The sequence below is a fragment of the Polychytrium aggregatum genome (genome assembly GCF_025602895.1).
Source record: "Polychytrium aggregatum strain JEL109 chromosome Unknown BJ171scaffold_22, whole genome shotgun sequence".
Classification (NCBI taxonomy): Eukaryota; Fungi; Chytridiomycota; class Chytridiomycetes; order Polychytriales; genus Polychytrium; species Polychytrium aggregatum.
The window spans coordinates 1-16,036 of NW_026516224.1; the positions used below are offsets into that span (position 1 = coordinate 1).

General features: G+C 59.1%; 6 protein-coding genes across 6 annotated transcripts; 3 read left to right on the forward strand and 3 right to left on the reverse strand.

Annotated features, from left to right (window-relative positions):
• Position 1: 1 nt before the first annotated feature.
• Positions 2-2,267, reverse strand: BJ171DRAFT_132425 (uncharacterized protein). The gene is made up of 2 exons (XM_053105632.1): positions 1,196-2,267; positions 2-793 (listed from the first exon to the last, which is right to left on the reverse strand). The coding sequence occupies exons 1-2, from the start codon at positions 1,813-1,815 to the stop codon at positions 226-228; spliced, it is 1,188 nt and encodes a 395-aa protein (XP_052965825.1). The 5' UTR covers positions 1,816-2,267; the 3' UTR covers positions 2-225.
• A 301-nt stretch (positions 2,268-2,568) lies between these two features.
• On the forward strand, positions 2,569-4,343 carry BJ171DRAFT_507835 (S-adenosyl-L-methionine-dependent methyltransferase). The gene is made up of 4 exons (XM_053111249.1): positions 2,569-3,020; positions 3,347-3,497; positions 3,663-3,772; positions 3,913-4,343. Exons 1-4 carry the CDS (start codon positions 2,625-2,627, stop codon positions 4,198-4,200), a joined length of 945 nt encoding a protein of 314 aa, XP_052965826.1. The 5' UTR covers positions 2,569-2,624; the 3' UTR covers positions 4,201-4,343.
• A 285-nt stretch (positions 4,344-4,628) lies between these two features.
• Positions 4,629-7,628, forward strand: BJ171DRAFT_132466 (WD40-repeat-containing domain protein). Its single transcript, XM_053105633.1, has 7 exons — positions 4,629-4,904; positions 5,134-5,207; positions 5,489-5,604; positions 5,855-6,014; positions 6,147-6,343; positions 6,621-6,928; positions 7,207-7,628. Exons 1-7 carry the CDS (start codon positions 4,843-4,845, stop codon positions 7,532-7,534), a joined length of 1,245 nt encoding a protein of 414 aa, XP_052965827.1. The 5' UTR covers positions 4,629-4,842; the 3' UTR covers positions 7,535-7,628.
• Positions 7,629-8,626: 998 nt separating this feature from the next.
• On the forward strand, positions 8,627-9,526 carry BJ171DRAFT_582516 (uncharacterized protein; the record flags this gene model as incomplete). Its single annotated transcript, XM_053114194.1, has 3 exons — positions 8,627-8,786; positions 9,061-9,228; positions 9,420-9,526. The coding sequence occupies 3 exons, from the start codon at positions 8,627-8,629 to the stop codon at positions 9,524-9,526; spliced, it is 435 nt and encodes a 144-aa protein (XP_052965828.1).
• Positions 9,527-10,412: 886 nt separating this feature from the next.
• BJ171DRAFT_507844 (uncharacterized protein) lies at positions 10,413-11,491 on the reverse strand. Its single transcript, XM_053111250.1, has 3 exons — positions 11,321-11,491; positions 11,056-11,129; positions 10,413-10,946 (listed from the first exon to the last, which is right to left on the reverse strand). Exons 1-3 carry the CDS (start codon positions 11,412-11,414, stop codon positions 10,557-10,559), a joined length of 558 nt encoding a protein of 185 aa, XP_052965829.1. The 5' UTR covers positions 11,415-11,491; the 3' UTR covers positions 10,413-10,556.
• A 541-nt stretch (positions 11,492-12,032) lies between these two features.
• BJ171DRAFT_507846 (uncharacterized protein) lies at positions 12,033-15,126 on the reverse strand. Its single transcript, XM_053111251.1, has 3 exons — positions 14,216-15,126; positions 12,349-13,862; positions 12,033-12,259 (listed from the first exon to the last, which is right to left on the reverse strand). The coding sequence occupies exons 1-3, from the start codon at positions 14,978-14,980 to the stop codon at positions 12,136-12,138; spliced, it is 2,403 nt and encodes an 800-aa protein (XP_052965830.1). The 5' UTR covers positions 14,981-15,126; the 3' UTR covers positions 12,033-12,135.
• Positions 15,127-16,036: the final 910 nt, after the last annotated feature.

A 16,036-nucleotide genomic window follows, 5' to 3' on the forward strand; every position in this document is an offset into this window, starting at 1 on the left:
TAGGCGCATCTGCAATCTGGGCAATATCGATGTGGGTCCGTGGGGGCACTCCTGAGTACCGGGAACACACATGCCACACAGATCTTGCGTTCCTCGAGGCGTTTCAGTACAATCGAGTGACGGCACCTGTCCGTTGCCCAGGGACGCCCCTCCTCCCCGTTGCAGGGTAGGGCGTATGCGGGCCGTGGGCAGTGGAGGAAGGCGGATACGTTTGGCAGCAAAAGTCTACATGAAGGAGGATGCTCGGCGGGAGGCTTCGTCCCAGTCCTGGGAAGCTTTCCGCAGCTGTTCGTCCTCGAGTTTCAGTCGCAGAATGTGGCTCATGACGGCCTCGGCCTCCTCGTCGGCAAAGGAGGGAGTGACGCGCCGATGCTCCCAGTCGGTGCCTGAGGATCGGCTGAGACGGCGAGACGACTCTGGCAGGTCTCCCGAGGCCGGCGTTGACTTGTCGTTCTCCTTGCCCTTTCGCACCAGCGGAAGGCCCTTCTCGCTGGCCAGGATCTCGACGTGGGCCAGCAGCTTTGTTCGGATGCCGTATCCTCGAGCGCGGTCGTCGATGCGGAGGTGCTCGACGTAAAAGTGCTCGATGGGGGTGTACTGCTTGCTGAGCAGAACGACGCCTGCACAAAAATCAATGGCAGAGAGGGGCAGCTGGCTCAGGTGAGCGGCAGCGGCAGCCGGCGGGCTGGTGGCGCTGGCGAGGATGTCCGAGCCCACGCTAAACGAGCGACGTGGCGAGCGAGGAGGACTTGCGAATGGGCTGAGGGCCGGAGTAGGCGGCAGTGCCGGTGTGCTGTTCCAGAGGAAGGAAAGAGGATGAGAGAGAGGTGAGCTGGTGCAAACAGATCAAGGAGGGGGACGGAAATGCCAAGAGATGCTGGGAAACGCCAAGGAGCAAGCAAAGGGTGGGGGACGCGGTATGCAAAAGGAGCATTGGGATGGGCAAGGCAGGCAATGTGGGTCTGGCGGTGTGGATGGGTGGCCACACACCGACACAGGGGATGGAGGAGAAAGAACGGCTGGATCCGCCATGTGTCGAAGAGCCAACGAGCACAGCCAGAGCTGCTGCTGGGGCTGGCCGGAACATCGATACACACGGACCGGCCGACTCGGTGCACACGGACCGGCCGACTCGGCGCACATGGGACTGGAAACCCGCAGATGCACCGCGGAGAGGCAAAAAACCTATGCATACCTGATGGAGAGGAAGCAGCCATAGAACAGAATGCCTTGGTGCTGCTGAGAGTTTGCGACAAGGTCGAGGAACTCTTCTGGCGACAGGAGGTTGCCGGGAAAGTAGTGGCGCAGAAGGTGGCGAGCAGCCAGGATGTCCGAGGTTGTCGAGAGCTCGCGAATGGAAACGGGGTTGTCCTGCTGGGAGGCCCGGCCGAGAGCCGAGGGCGAGCGGGACCGGACCGAGCTGTGATCGCCGCTGTCCCGACCGCGCGACAGGCGGTTTGGCGACGCCGAGCGGAACCAGGAAATGTCGTTGATGGCCGAGGTGGAGTAGGGCCGGTGCTGGTCTCCGGACGACTGGGGCAGCAGCCTGGGCTTGGGCTTGACGGCAGGTCGTGGAGGCAGCTCGGGCTTGGTCGATAAGGAGCGCATGGGCTTGGGCGGAGGGACCGAGACGGGCGGACCGGCCAGCGGAACAGGATCGGAAGCATTGTGGGTCTCGAGAAGGGCCAGCGACGACCTGGAGGCACGCGGGGGCTTTTTTGGAGGCAGCGAGGCGGGAACAGGAGCGGGCGGGCCGCGCTGTGGGGGCGACTGCGAGGAGGAGCCAGCACCGAAGACGGGGGTGAAGGTCGACATGGCCGATCGGATGGGGGAAGGGAGGGAGGGCGGAGAGCGACGAAAAAGGGCGAAGAGGGACGGCGAAGAGGGACAGCCAAGAGGGACGGCGAAGCGACGAAGGGACTCGGCAGGGTGCAGAGGGTTTATAAATAGAAAGGACGGGCTGAGAGGGACGGCGGTCCAAAGCACAAGTAAGCGACAAGCCAAGGACAAGCCAAGGGACAAGTAAGCGACAAGCCAAGGGCCAGGAGATAAATCCAAGGGCAACTCGGAGAGCAAAAGCCAAAGGACAAGTCGAACGACAAGTCAAAGGACAAGTATCCAAAGGACAAATCCAAAGAGCAAATCCAAGCGAATCCAAGCGAGTCCAAGCGAGTCCAAGTCGCAAATCCAAACGGCAAATCCAAAGCCAATCCAAAGCCAATTCAAACGAAACCCCAAGGCCGAGCCGAGGGCGGCAGAGGGCGGCTCTCGGCGCGCTCTCGCCCGCCCTGTGCTTCTCGGCCACAAGTGCGACATGTGTGCAACCACATCCCTTTTCGGGGGCCGTGCCAGGCCGCGGCTCTGTTGGCGTTACCGCCACTGTGGCTGTCTGGTGCCAAGGGGGGAAAGGGCCAGGCAGGCGCGAGAAGATTGTGCTGGGGCCTTGTCGTTGATGAAGGCCGCACACCGCCCCGAGAACCCCGAGCGAGAGCGACCGACAGCAACAGCGAGAGGCCTGTCGCACAAGGCCGATACCAAGCTCGCAGCAAGAACCGGTCCTCTGTCCTGATCTTGCCGGCCCAAGCGATCAACGGGCATCCTGCACGCCGTCGGTTCGTCGCATCATGTACCGCAACTTTGGAGCCCTGTCGCGGCGAGCCCGCATCCCCTCCTCGGCGCTGGGAGCGCTTCTGCGCCAGCGCCCGGCTGGCATGGGTGCCCGCTATTCCACTGCCCCTGCCAGCACCACCACAGACACCTCGGGCACCGCAACCAACACCGTCAACCAAGACGAGATTCGCAAGTTTGTCCAAGCGTCGGAGGAGTGGTGGCAGCCGCATGGCCAGTTCGAAATGCTGCACAAGATGAACCCGACCCGCATGAAGTACATCCGCGAACAGGTCCACAAGATCGCCGCCGAGTCGCCCGAGGCGATCCATTTGGCCAGCCACGATCTCGCCCGGCCATTCGCCGGCCTGCGCATCTTGGATATCGGATGCGGAGGCGGCCTTCTCTCCGAGGTGCGTGGCCATGCGCGAGGCCGAAGTCTGAGAATCAACGCACTGCGGTCGATCGGGCGCCGGTATCGAGTTTCGCAAGCGTAAAGTGGAGTTGACTGATGCGAGCACGGTTTCTGAGCCCTTGCTTCGTTTTACCTGGCCCTTGCTATTGGATACTTGGCCCTGGCTATTGGATTCTTGGGTCTGGCTATCGGATTCTTGGGTCTGGCCCCCTCATCCGCAATCGTGTGCATGGAATTCCCATTTCATGCTGCAATGGCGTCTCGGCCGATCGCCGCTGCTGAACCCGCGACTCGACGATTCCGCTGGCACCGCTGGCACCGCAGGCTCTGGCCCGGCTCGGAGGTGTCGTCGTGGGTGCCGATGCTGGGTATGAGAACATTCAGATCGCCAAGCTGCATTCGCAGAAGGATCCCTGGATCGCCTCGCAGCCTGTGGGCGAGCCCGGCAGCATCGACTTTCGACACACGACAGCAGGTCTGTACTGCATCCAGCGAGCATATCGTCTGCTCGATCGCCTTTCGAGCAGTCAACATAACAGACCCGGGGCTGGCCATTCCTGCCAGTGCCAACCACCCCATTCCCCAGTCGCAGCCCCCAGGACCTGTCTGACCGTTATTTGGCTTCGTCTCCAACGAACAGAGAAGCTGGCTGAGCAGGGAGAGCAGTTCGATATGGTCTGCGGCCTGGAGATCATCGAGCATGTCGAAAACCCTTCAGCATTCGTCAAGCTGTGTTCGCAACTGACCAAGGTCCGTGGTTTGCAGCCTTGTCCTGGGGGCGGAGAGATGCAATCGAGGATGCTTGGGCGTCTCGGGATCCGGATTCGATTCGATCCCCATGGCTGCTGCTCCAATTGCTCGCTGGTCTGACCCATCGCCCGAACCCACAGCCCCACGGCCTGCTGTTCTTTTCCACCATCAACCGGACGCCGACGTCGTATCTCTTCACCATCTTGCTGGCCGAGCATCTCCTGCGGTGGGTCCCGCCGGGCACCCACCATCACCACAAGTACATCACCCCGACCGAGATCAGCGATGCCCTTGTTCAGAGCGGCTGTGTGGTCAAGGACATGACTGGCATCAGCTACGACATTGTGTCGGGCAAATGGAACCTCCTCGACAACAGCTTTGGCGACCTCGAGATGAACTACATCGTTGCGGCGCAGAAGCAGGGGTGAAAAGCCAGACGCAGTGCATCACCGGGGTGCACCAATATAAAGGGGCCATACCGTGTGCCCTGCAGATGTATCCGTGGCATATCGATTGGGGCTTTTGGGCCGGGGTGGTGTCTGTCCGAGAGGCAGGTGTCGCTGGGCCGAGTGTCCGAGCTTTGGTCGTCGTGTCGATCCAGCGAAAGAGCCCTGCCACTTCATGGACGGCGATGAAGCACATATCGTTTGGTGACCACGGCCATCGAGACACCTGGCTCACTCGGCACACCGTTGGTTGATACTGTCGGTCGATACCGTCGGCGGCCCGCTCTGTGCTGGTTGTCGTCCTGCTGGGGTCCGGGCGGTCGGCGGCATCGGGGGGCGGCACCCTCGGTCTTGGGTCCTGGTCGGCCTGGTCTTCCGGGCACTCTTGCTCGATCTCTGCTCTGCTTCGCCCCCTTCCTCCCTGCACATCCTCCTTCGTCGCCGCGGCGCCTGTCGTCTATTCTGCTGCTGTCCTCTCCGTTCTTGTCTCTCATCCCCGTCCATCCACCCACCCACCCATCCATCCAGCCATCAGCGCCGGGGTGCCATCGTCTCCGCTTCTGGCTTCTCCACAACCCTCGCCTGTCCGTCTCTCCCTTTCCCTTCCACTGCGGTCTGCCCACCATGAACACCGGCGGCAAGGCACACAACGACATCCTGTTCATCAACTTCAACCAGGACTTTTCGTACAGTATCGCTTGGATCGCTCATTTATGAGGCCGCACAATGCTCGTCCATATCCGAGTCTGTGGCCTCATTACCCTCTCGCTCAGTTGCCTTGGTTGCATGGTGCTCTTCGCCCCCCTTCTCCCACCAGGCCCGACCCTGCCCTCGCTGGTTCGCATTTTGCTCCGGCCTCTGCTCACCCGGGCTTCATCATTGTGTCCTCGCTACTCCCTCGGTCCCGCGATATAGCTGCATTTCGGTCGGCACCCGGCATGGCCACAAGATCTACAACTGCGACCCCTTTGGAAAGGTGTATGGAAAATGTAATCTATCTCCCACCACCACACCACCACCGCCACGACTGCTGCTACTGCTGCTCATGTCGCTGCTTGCGCTGATACGAGCTGCTTTTGGGTCCTTGACCCTGCATCGACAATGTGCCACTGAAACCAATCCCCCTGCCGCCGAGAGACAGCGACAGATGGAGATGGAGGAGCCAAGAGGGAAGCGCCGTCCGTTTGCCTCATTTGATCCACTTACCCGCTCTTGTCTGTTCGAACAAACCAAATCCAATTGCGTCGGGGCGGGCAATCCTCTCCCGCAGCCGACGGCGGCATCGGAATCATCGAGATGATGTTCTGCACGAGTCTGGTGGCCCTGGTCGGTGCAGGCGAACAACCCGCATTCTCGCCCCGGAGGCTGCAGATTACCAACACAAAGGTGAGGCGCCGTGGCTCCATCGCATTGTCGAATGGATAGTTCTTCCTGGCGGACGTCCTCGGTGCGGATTCGATGGATGTCAAAGCCGGTGGGAACATGGACGTCGATCCTTGTGTGGCTCAGGCAGCCATTGAAAGCGGCCGTTGCAAGCGGCCATTCGGCAATCAGGATGCGGTTTACGGCGCTGGAATGGTGTGCCCTCGATATGCTGACGCTGGTGTGCCTCTGCTTCTACTGATTTGTTCTTCAGCGAGAGTCGACGATCTGCGAGCTGACCTACGTCAGCGCGATTGTCGCTGTCAAGCTCAACCGCAAGCGGCTGGTCGTCCGGCTCGAGGAGCACATCTACATATACGATATCAGCAACATGAAGCTACTGCATTCGATCGACACCAGTCCGAGCCCAAACCGTACGTCGTTGGAGTGCATGGATGTGCCGAATGGCCAGGGACGGTGACGTTGTGGAGTATATCGTACTAACGCTCAACCGATGGGAGGGGTTTTCCTCCACCCCCCCCCCGGTTACGATCCCTCTTATGCAGCTCTCTGCGCCCTATCTCCATCCTCGGAAAACTGCTTCATGGCGTACCCAACCAACACTTCTGGATCCACCGGCGAGCTGCTGATCTTCGACACCATCACCCTCCAAGCTGTGAACATTATTCAGGCGCACAAGAGCCCGATCGGGTGCATTGCCTTCAGCTTTGACGGGACCATGGTGGCGACTTCGAGCGATAAGGCAAGGATCGCGTTGATGAGAGTTGATTGCAGGCGTAGCGTCTGTTATGATTGTGATGATGATGATGATGATGATGATGATGATGATGATGATGATGATGATGATGATGATGATGATGATTGTGATTGTGATGATGATAGCGCCAATCGGCGGATCGAGCGGGTCGGCTTGGATTCTCCGTCGCAATTCCACAACGGACTCACCGCGATCCATCTCCCGCACAACCCATGTCGCTGTGGGAATCGATCACTCGGATCACACGACTGTAACTCAACAGGGCACCGTCATCCGAGTCTATTCCGTCCCGGATGGCCAGAAGCTATTCCAGTTCCGCCGCGGCACTTACCCGGCTCGCATCTACTCGATCACCTTCAACCTTCCTGGAACGCTCCTCTCTGTCTCGAGCGATACCGACACCGTGCACATCTTCAAGCTCGAGAAGGACGGCTCTGGAAATGGCGCTGGAAGCGGTAGCGGTGCAGAAGGCGAGCCGTTGGCTACGGCTCCCACGCCCAAGAAAAGTGACCGGTCCCTCGAGCGCAAGTCCAGCGGCAGCGACAAAAAGTTCAGCGTCTATGATTCATTGTAAGTGCTGGGGACTGCGTGAGCAGCGTGGGTGGGTGGCGGCCTGGACGATGTTGGCGTTGAGGATGCTGTCATCTAGTATCAACTGCGTGTATATGCACACCTGATTCAGCTTGGGCTCTGTGGGCACAATCGTTGCCCCCAGCAGTGACATTCTGCTCCGTCGCCCGCCTCACCTGTCTCAATTCGGCACGCTTGCCTGTCGGGGCTTGCCGTGCCCTCGCGCGATGGATGATTAACAGTCTTCGATGCTTTCCTTTTGCCATTTTGGCTCACAGGAGATCGCCGCTGGCCAACGCCACCGCTGTCGCCAGCGCCGCCGTAGGCTCCTATCTCCCCGACGTCATCACCGAAATGTGGGAGCCGACGCGCGACTTTGCCTTTTGCAAGATACCCACCCATCCGGGCTCCAGCGGCAGCGGCAGCAGTCAGAAGGGCACCCCGAACCTGTGTGCAATCAGCAGCGGAATCCCACACGTCATGGTCGTGACAGCGGCCGGCTACTTTTACCAGTTCAGTCTCGACCAGGAACGCGGCGGCGAATGCCAGCTGCTCAAGCAGTACAGCCTGTTGGATCCCGAAGAAAGCGCCGGTGCTACTCGATGAAGGCACCCATCCCCTGTTCTCCATTCGGGGGCGTTGGGACTGTCTCAAGCGCCTGTCCTTCTCTTTCTTTCTCTCTCTCTCTTCTTTATCGCTCTCTGGGCACATTGTCGCAGTTTCACGGTGGTTGCGCCGGTGTTTAGCGGACAAGTCCCCTACCTTTGAGGGGTCCCCCTTGGATCCTTGGGCCATGTATTTTCTTTGGAGCAACAACAACACCAACAACAGCAGCAGCAGCAACAGCGCCAAAAACAAAAGTACTGTCGCCAGTTTTGCTACGCCTTGGGGCACAGCACCGGGCGATAGCGGTATCTTGCAATCCACTCTCCAACCTAGCTTCCGATCTTGGTCTGCCATCTCTGCATTCCGGTCCCTTTATTGGTTATGCACCCACAATTGCAACAAATCGCCTTATTTGCTTTGTTTTTATGTAGTTGACTGGATAAGGGTAAGGGTGATGGGAATGCACGCACATCCATCATCATCCACCCTACGGAGACAGGGGAGGGGAGTGTGCTCTGGTCTCTGCCACCTGGGGGGTTCTTGGGGAACGCTTGAGCAGCTCCTCGTCCATCAACAGAGGCTCACGATCCACTGCAGAATGCGCAATGGCGGTGTGGAAACGATAGGATGAGTCTCGCTCGGGATGTGGCGGAATCCAGCACCTCATCTGCTCCCTCGATCTCGCGCCCGTCTCGCATCCGTCTCGCACCCGTCTCGCTTCTCGCCAGCAATCCACAAAGTGCTCTGCAAAGTACTGCGTGAATGCTCCCGAACAACTTTCGCCCTTGCCGTGCAGCCAATCCGCTGAGCACGCGCCGCTGCACAAGGCCGCCATTCGACTTGCTGGCCCCCCACACAGACTGTGCCTCGGGTGCACGCGCCCTGGTTCGAATGCGCCTGCTTGTTGGCCCTTTTTTTGCCGCTTCTTGCCGTCTCGATCCCCTCCAGCAAGCCCAAATCGTCCTTCTGCGACTCTTGCCCTCCTCTGCCATCATCTTCGTCTCGCCAGCCGCTATCTGCTCTGCAGCTATCCGCTCACCCACCACCACCACCACCACCACCATCACCACCACCACCACCACCACTCTCCCAATGCCCGAACAAATCGCCCAGTCGTCCTGGTGGAACCCTTTCCGCCGCAGCGGATACTCTCGCATCGGCGAGGAGCCACGAACCTCCGTCACCGCTCCTTCCGTTCTCAACCCCAAGGTCTTCCTGGCCAACGAGCGCACTTTTGTTGCCTGGCTGCATTGTACGTGGCTGCATCTTCATCGAGCTGTCGAGTGACCTGTGAATCAACCGGGATGGTCGACCGCATCCTCTTCCTCATCTCATCAAAGCCGCCACTGTCTGCTTGATGGCGCCGCACTCCATCGATGAGCTGGAGGATCTTGCAGCCACTCCGCTGCCTGCACCACTCGCTATCCACCAACGCCCTCGATGCTCACCCATACTTTCCTCTTCGTCGTTTCCCGTCGACCTCTACGTTCGTGTCGTTGCCATCTGGCCCGACACCAAACCTCCAGTCGCCCTCGTCATCGGCGCGGTCGCCATCTCGATGCTCCAGTTCAGCGACGCCGAGGGCGGCTCTCCCACAAAGTTCATGGGCCTGGGCTTCACCGTTCTGTCGGTCATCATCATCGGATATTCGCTGTGGATGTATCTGCAACGCCTGAATCGGCTCCAGAGAAAAGGTATCCGCGCTTCTCTCGGCGATTCCCCCACCCTAGCTCTCTATACCACAACCATCGCTTCCCTCTTCAGCTTCTCTAGGAGTCTGTATCCCTGCTTTGGGTGGGCTCTCGAACGCCAATCTCCTCTCCGCCGAGCCCACCGACCAACGCCCTTCAGTACGCTAAGCCCCATCTGCCTTTGCCTTTCGCAGATTTTGGTACCTACGATGATCTGTTCGGAACGGGCGCCATGGTCCTGATCGTCTTTGCCATCATTGCATGCAACATCGGCATCCGGATCATCCAGATCGAAGTCTAAGAGTCCCGGATCATCGGTCCTCTGTGAATCGTAGCCATTGCTCCCTCCGCTGTTCCTCCTCCCCCCCCCCGCTCCAGAATCGGATCGAGCCTCACGGATGCCGCACGACTCTAGCGGACGGATCATGGCGATAGCGAGCACTACAACGTTTCCTTCCATTAACGATCGGCCACCAGCATACAATCCCATCGACGGAGTGTTTTTATCGACACTCTTCACGATGGCACATCCTCCAAGCCCTTTGTCAGCTCCATTCGATTCGTTTTCATCTCTCAACTCCCCCCCCCTTCTCCTTCGGTTGTTTCCCTTGCATCCCAAAGCTTTTGCTCGTGCATGCCTTGTCATCTTGTGTGTACACTATGGATCGTGTCTGCTCTCTGAGTTGCCCCCCCCTCCAACTCCCTGTCGACTCCCTTTCGCTCCTCCGCTCCGTTGATTTAATTCTTTATTCATATTCTTCTCCTTTATACTTCACTCACCCATCAACGCTGGCCACGATCGCCTTTTCTTGGTTCCAGTCCGTGCATAAAGCGAACGAGTCATGTTGCTTCTTTTTTTTTCATGGCTGGTGGCAACTGTTTGTTCCTGGAGCCCAAATACACCATCGCTTCACATCCGATCGCACCGAGTCACTTCCACACCGTCGTTGCTCTCATTGTCGAGTCCGTTGTGGTTGGAGTTATCCGCACGTTCTGCAGTGGATCGTGGGCCTCTGTTGATGGACGAGGAGCTGCTCAAGTGCTCCCCAAGAACCCCCAGGTGGCAGAGACCAGAAGCACACTCCCCCCCCCTGTCTCCGTAGGGTGGATGATGATGGATGTGCGTGCATTCCCATCACCCTTACCCTTATCCAGTCAACTACATAAAAACAAAGCAAATAAGGCGATTTGTTGCAATTGTGTATATTAACAAGTATGTACGCAGTCAAGCAGCATATATGCAAAGCCGCCGTGGATGGCGGCAAGGTCTGCGCAACCCTCAAGCGACCTCAAAGCGACTCTGATGACGCGACAGATCATTGCAGGTTCCCTTAGTTGGGCACGACAGCAACGTGAGCAGCGGCATCGATGTTGCCAAGGATGGCGCGAGGAGCACGCTCGATGATGGCGCGGATGCGGTAGGTGATCAGCTTGACCTCCTTGTCGTCGGCAGCGGCGGCGGTGACGGGCAGGGTGGAGGGAACGTTGATGGTGAAGGGGAAGGTGTGGTGGCCGGGCTTGATGATGCCTCCGTCCTCGGCGGGGATGGTCCAGACCTTGGTCACGGAGGACGAGACAATCTCGTGGGGGAAAGAGGGGTGGTGGTTGAGGTTCGAGGGGTCGTCGTCGTGGGCGTGGTTCTTGATGCCGAAAAGGCCAATCTTGCGCTGGTGGCTGCCCTTGGAGCCGGTCTGGGCGGCATTGGGGGGCTGGATGTGGTACTGGAGTGGACAGAGAGGGCAGGGAGAATGTGAGCCGGCAAACTCCCGACATGGCGCCTGACTATACCCCTGTCGACCTTCGTAGCCCTAACTGCTATGATGGGCCTACCTGAACACCCTCGAAGGCGATAACAATGTCGTTGACGGCGTTGAGATCGTGGTGCGAGTCGATGATGATGTTGCCTGAAATCAGCAAGTGCAGTTCATGGGACCAGTGGCAGGTTAGTCAGTCAGCAACTGGACCAAACTGTGCGAAGGGAGCGCCGGCAGAAGAGCCGATACCCATCCGGCGCCAGGACAGAGGCAAGAACGCCGTTCTCGCGGCAGAAGCAAGTAGAACACCTTGCACGAAGGCAGCAGCGATGGGGACATACCAGTGATGACATCGCCGGGAACAACCTCGTGCTTCTCGAACTCAAGCTCGAAGTGGTAGATGGGGTTCTTGGGGGCGGTGATATCGAGACTCATGGTGGCGGAATGCGGGAGCAGAGACGAGAGACGGGAGGATGGATTGCTGGAACAGATGCAGGATGGGGGGGATGCTGGGGCAGGAGGCGGCGGCGGCGGCCTAGATATAGGCCGTGGCTGGTGGCGTGGACAGCCCAGCCCAGGGCTGGGAATTCGACGCGGCCAGGGCGTGCGTTCTGGGCTGCCGTCGGCGGGCGCTGATTGGCTGCGGCAATGGCCAGCAGCCGCAGCATGGCTGGTCGCAGCCCGGTGGCTCAGAGTGACTGCGTGCGCCTGGCTATTGGTGGTGCCAGCCCGTGGCTGGGGGGCCTTGTCTGACGCTATGTCGCTCGTGTGTCACTCTTGTCTGACGTCATGCTGCCCGCCACTGAGTCACGCCTTCGCTGGACCGCGAACGACCCGCACCATCGCTGTCCGTGGCTGGAGGCGGATGTGCTCCCATCGATCCGGCGGGCAAGTGCAAGCCACCAGTCGGGCCCCCAGCCAGGCCGATCGCCGAGATGAGGTCACCAACCAAACCCATCGCATCAACCGCACGGCCCCGACGCACGCCATGGAGACATTCGATCATGAGCAGGCGCAGCATCCCCGGAATCGCTGTTCTTCGCATGTGCGTTCCGGGACCGTGGCTCGGATCTGTCTGCATCCGAAAGCCCCTCTGAGTCATTCAGACGCACAGGCACCCGCTTCCTTGGGCTCGGATATTCACGGAAAAAAGCGATCAGCAACATGCGCAGCTGATCGCAAGACATACACAAGGCCTCAGCGATAGCGACGGCGCCTGTTCTCCCGCTCCCAACGCGGGCCCCTTCGCTTCCGGCGAAGTTTCAGACGTTTCATCTCTGCTGCGGACGGCTCGACGAGCTGGACCCATTTGTTGTAGTAATCGCGCTCGGATTGCTGCTGGGCATTCAGTGGCTGTGGGTTGGTCGACGGCGGTGTGTTGGTGCGGTAGTTGCGCCCGAACTTGGCAAAGCCGATTGAATCCGTGGTGCTATTTGCAACCCGAGCGTATCCTTCGGTTTCGGGGTCTGCTGGAATCGCCTTTTTCAGCCATTCAGGGGAGCGAGTCTGCAACAGGCTCTTTGCCCTTATCCACGACGCAACCAATGAGTCGACCTGGCCGCGCACTCGGCCGAGGTTGGCCTGCACTCGCAAGGGAAGGCCGGGCTTCTTCATTTCATCGAGGGTCGATATGAGCCGTTCGAGGGCTTCGAATATATGCTCGAGAACGGGCCTCAAAGGCTCGCGAGATATTGGCTCGTGCAGTCGGCAGAAATGGTTGATCTTTGAAAACACGATTGTACCCATCTGTGGAAGCCTTGCATGGATTTCGGCTAGAGCCGTGACTGGGTCACCGTAAGCGCACAGAACCTCGACGTATTCGCAATACACTGGGATACCGAGATACTCGACAAGGTTGGTCGCAGAATCTGTGGCACACGCCGATTCTGAGGCTTGGATCGCGGAGACTGCGAGCCGAAGCCATCGTCGATCCAGGGGAGAATCAGGCGATGTTTGTTGGGCATGCTTGGCCGCCGATAAGGATATCTTGATGGCGTTTTGGGCCTGATCCCGAGTCGGAAGCGCTTCGTTGAGCCGAATCGCCCGCTCGAATTCGCGATGCCTCAAGTAGTATGGAATCACAAGATTGACGGCATCGCTGCATATCTGGAGCTGGCGCTGCTCAAATATCTCAAACCAGACACGACCGAGAGGGCCGCTGATGCAACTGGAGGCAAATCGCAAGAGCGAGAGCATCAATTCAGGCGAGAGCGGTACTTTGCTTGGGACGGGCTTGATCCAGAGGCTGACCGTTTCTTGGATGGATGCACCTGCCTGGACCTCGGTTGGCAGATCGCAGAATCTGGACAAAAGTGCCAAGGCTTCTCGGCGGGACTCTTTCTTCATCGTAGCAGCACAGAGGTCGAAGAATGCGGATAAAATGGCCGAGTCCACTTTGAAAGGCTGACCATGAACACCAGAATCGGGCCGGGACTGGTACGACGGGTTCGTGGCTATCTTGATGAACTGACTCATGACGGTGGAGCCAACGTCGAAGCCAACAACTTGCGGGCGATAGAGGGCGCACATTTTGAGAATGATGATGAAAGTATAAGGATCCGGTGGCGGAAAATCAGCCGACTTGCTCTGCGAAGGCTGGATTTTGAGATACATTCCGTCTGGCCGGACCCAGAACATCATGGACTGGAACAGTTCCAGTCCACGGCTCCATCCGCTTTCATAGACGCAAGAGCGGCAGAGATCGAGAAACAGATTTGCCTGGACGACGGTTCGCGGGACAAGTCGGTTCCACATAGAGTTGGCCAAGCCGACAAGGTCATTCCGCTCCTTTCCGAAGGTATCGCTTGACTGGCAGTAGAGCACAATGGACTCCAAGCCCAACGTGATGAGCTCTGGGGAGGCACGCGACTTGCGTTTGTAATACTGCATGAAGTCGATGGAGGCGATAGACGTCGACGAAATAGGAGGAAGGATCCGAGAGAGAATGCGAGCCGAGACAATGTCAGCGCCAGCCAGGACGGGGCCATATCCTCTCGCCCACCGCCGACCATGAACCTGCATCCATGAGCCAGACCACTGCCAGCGAGCCCGCATGACCAACAACGTCGAGATCCGTTTGCCTGAGTTGGGGTGTGCAGCGCTGTCGTCGACCGATGCCGATCGATGCCGAGACATTCCAATCGATGCCGAGAAATGCCTCACAGCTCACGCCGTTCCCGCCCTGGATCATCATGCTGGATCATCCTCGCTCGACTCTGCCGCCACACAAGACTCACCAGCTTGAAGGCCTCGATCGCATCTCCGTAGTGGCCGTGGTCCTTGAACGCCTGGATCGCCTCGGCAAACACAACGTCGTTGGTCGCCCCCGTGTGTCGATCGATCAGGTCCCAGGCTTCGTCGATCTGGCCCGACCGGATCAGTGCCTTCAGCCGGGTACCGAGGTTCTTTGGGTCCGAGTGCCACTCGAGTCGCCCTGCTGGCCGGCCGGCCTGATGCGGATCGAGCGGTGTCTGCAACGCTTGCGACGCTTGCACTGATGGTCTCGAGAGAGACGGCGAGAGGGTCTTTGGCGAGTGCTTCGAGTGTGTCTCGGCTGTTCTTGGCTCCTTGGACCACGGTCGCTGTGTCGAGTGAGTCCCATGGCTCTGTTTGGTGTTCTTTTCACCAGAGCTGGGTCTGGAGCTGGAGCCGAAGCGGGATGTGGGGCGGGTGCTGGGACCAGATGCCGATGGAGAGCGTGAGGATCGGAAGCTGCGATCGCGGTCGTTGCTGGGGTGGTCGCTGTTGCGGCGGTCGCTGTTGCGGTCATTGCTTGGACCACGATCGTTGTTGCGGGAGCCTGGTCGGCCAGAGGACATCCATCGCCGTGGAATCGCTGGCGGCCACGAGGAGGGAGGCATGAGTGTGTCTGCGGGGTCGGCAGCAACCATGCGAGTGGAGAGCATCTGGGACGCAGGAAGGGCCCTGAAGATCGTGGGTGCCTGGCGACGGAGGATTGTGGATGGGCGGCCCGCGGCCCGGATCAGACAGGGCGGCAGCATGGTGCTGGTGGATTGTGGTGGATTGTGATGGGTGTTGGATTGTGGTGGGTGTTGGATTGTGGTGGGTGTTGGATTGTGGTGGGTGTTGGATTGTGGTGGGTGTTGGATTGTGGTGGGTGTTGGATTGTGGTGGGTGTTGGATTGTGTTGGATTGTGGTGGGTGTTGGATTGTGGTGGGTGTTGGATTGTGGTGGGTGTTGGATTGTGGTGGGTGTTGGATTGTGGTGGGTGTTGGATTGTGGTGGGTGTTGGATTGTGGTGGGTGTTGGATTGATGGTGGGTTGGTGTCGATGAGCCCAGACAGGCGCAATGCCAATGCAGCTCGACTCGGCGGCCAACTGAGGGAATTGAAGACTTGGAGACGAACCGGGCACTCGGAGACTCGCTGGACACTCGGAAACCAACCGGGCCAAGCAGATCGATCGAGCAGGCAGATCGGTCAAGCAGGCAGATCAATCGAGCAGGCGGATCTGGGACATTGATGGCGATTTGATCTGGCTGGTCCGCTGCCACGCCACGTGACGGCACAGCCACAGAACAGGATCCAAGGCCATGTCCATGAAGTCGATGGCCATGTCGATGGACGGGGTGGTGTGCAAGGCAGTGCGAAAGGCGGTGGGCAAGGCGGTGGGCAAGGCAGTGGGCAAGGCGATGGACGGGCGAGTGGGCGATTCCACTGCACAGCACATGAGCCAAATCGCCGTCGCTCGGTCGGTGTGATTGGATGGCCATCGACAGCATCCGCATCCACCAGCCTCGTCGACTTCCGCCTCATCGACATTGCCGATCTCACTTGGCCTCTTGCACGCTGTCAGGCCGAGTTGCCGCATCGTGGCCCATCCACTTGGAACCCACTTGGAACCCACTTGGAACCCACTTGGAACCCACTTGGAACCCACTGGGAGATCTCACCTGGATATCCGCGCGTCGCAGCCACCAACCGAGCAGGCCACCAGCACCGGGCCAACAGCCAGCACCACCAACCAGCAAGTATCCCTCAGCATCGCCCACACCAGACAAGCCAACAACGCGGGAAATATGAGCAACATGAACAAC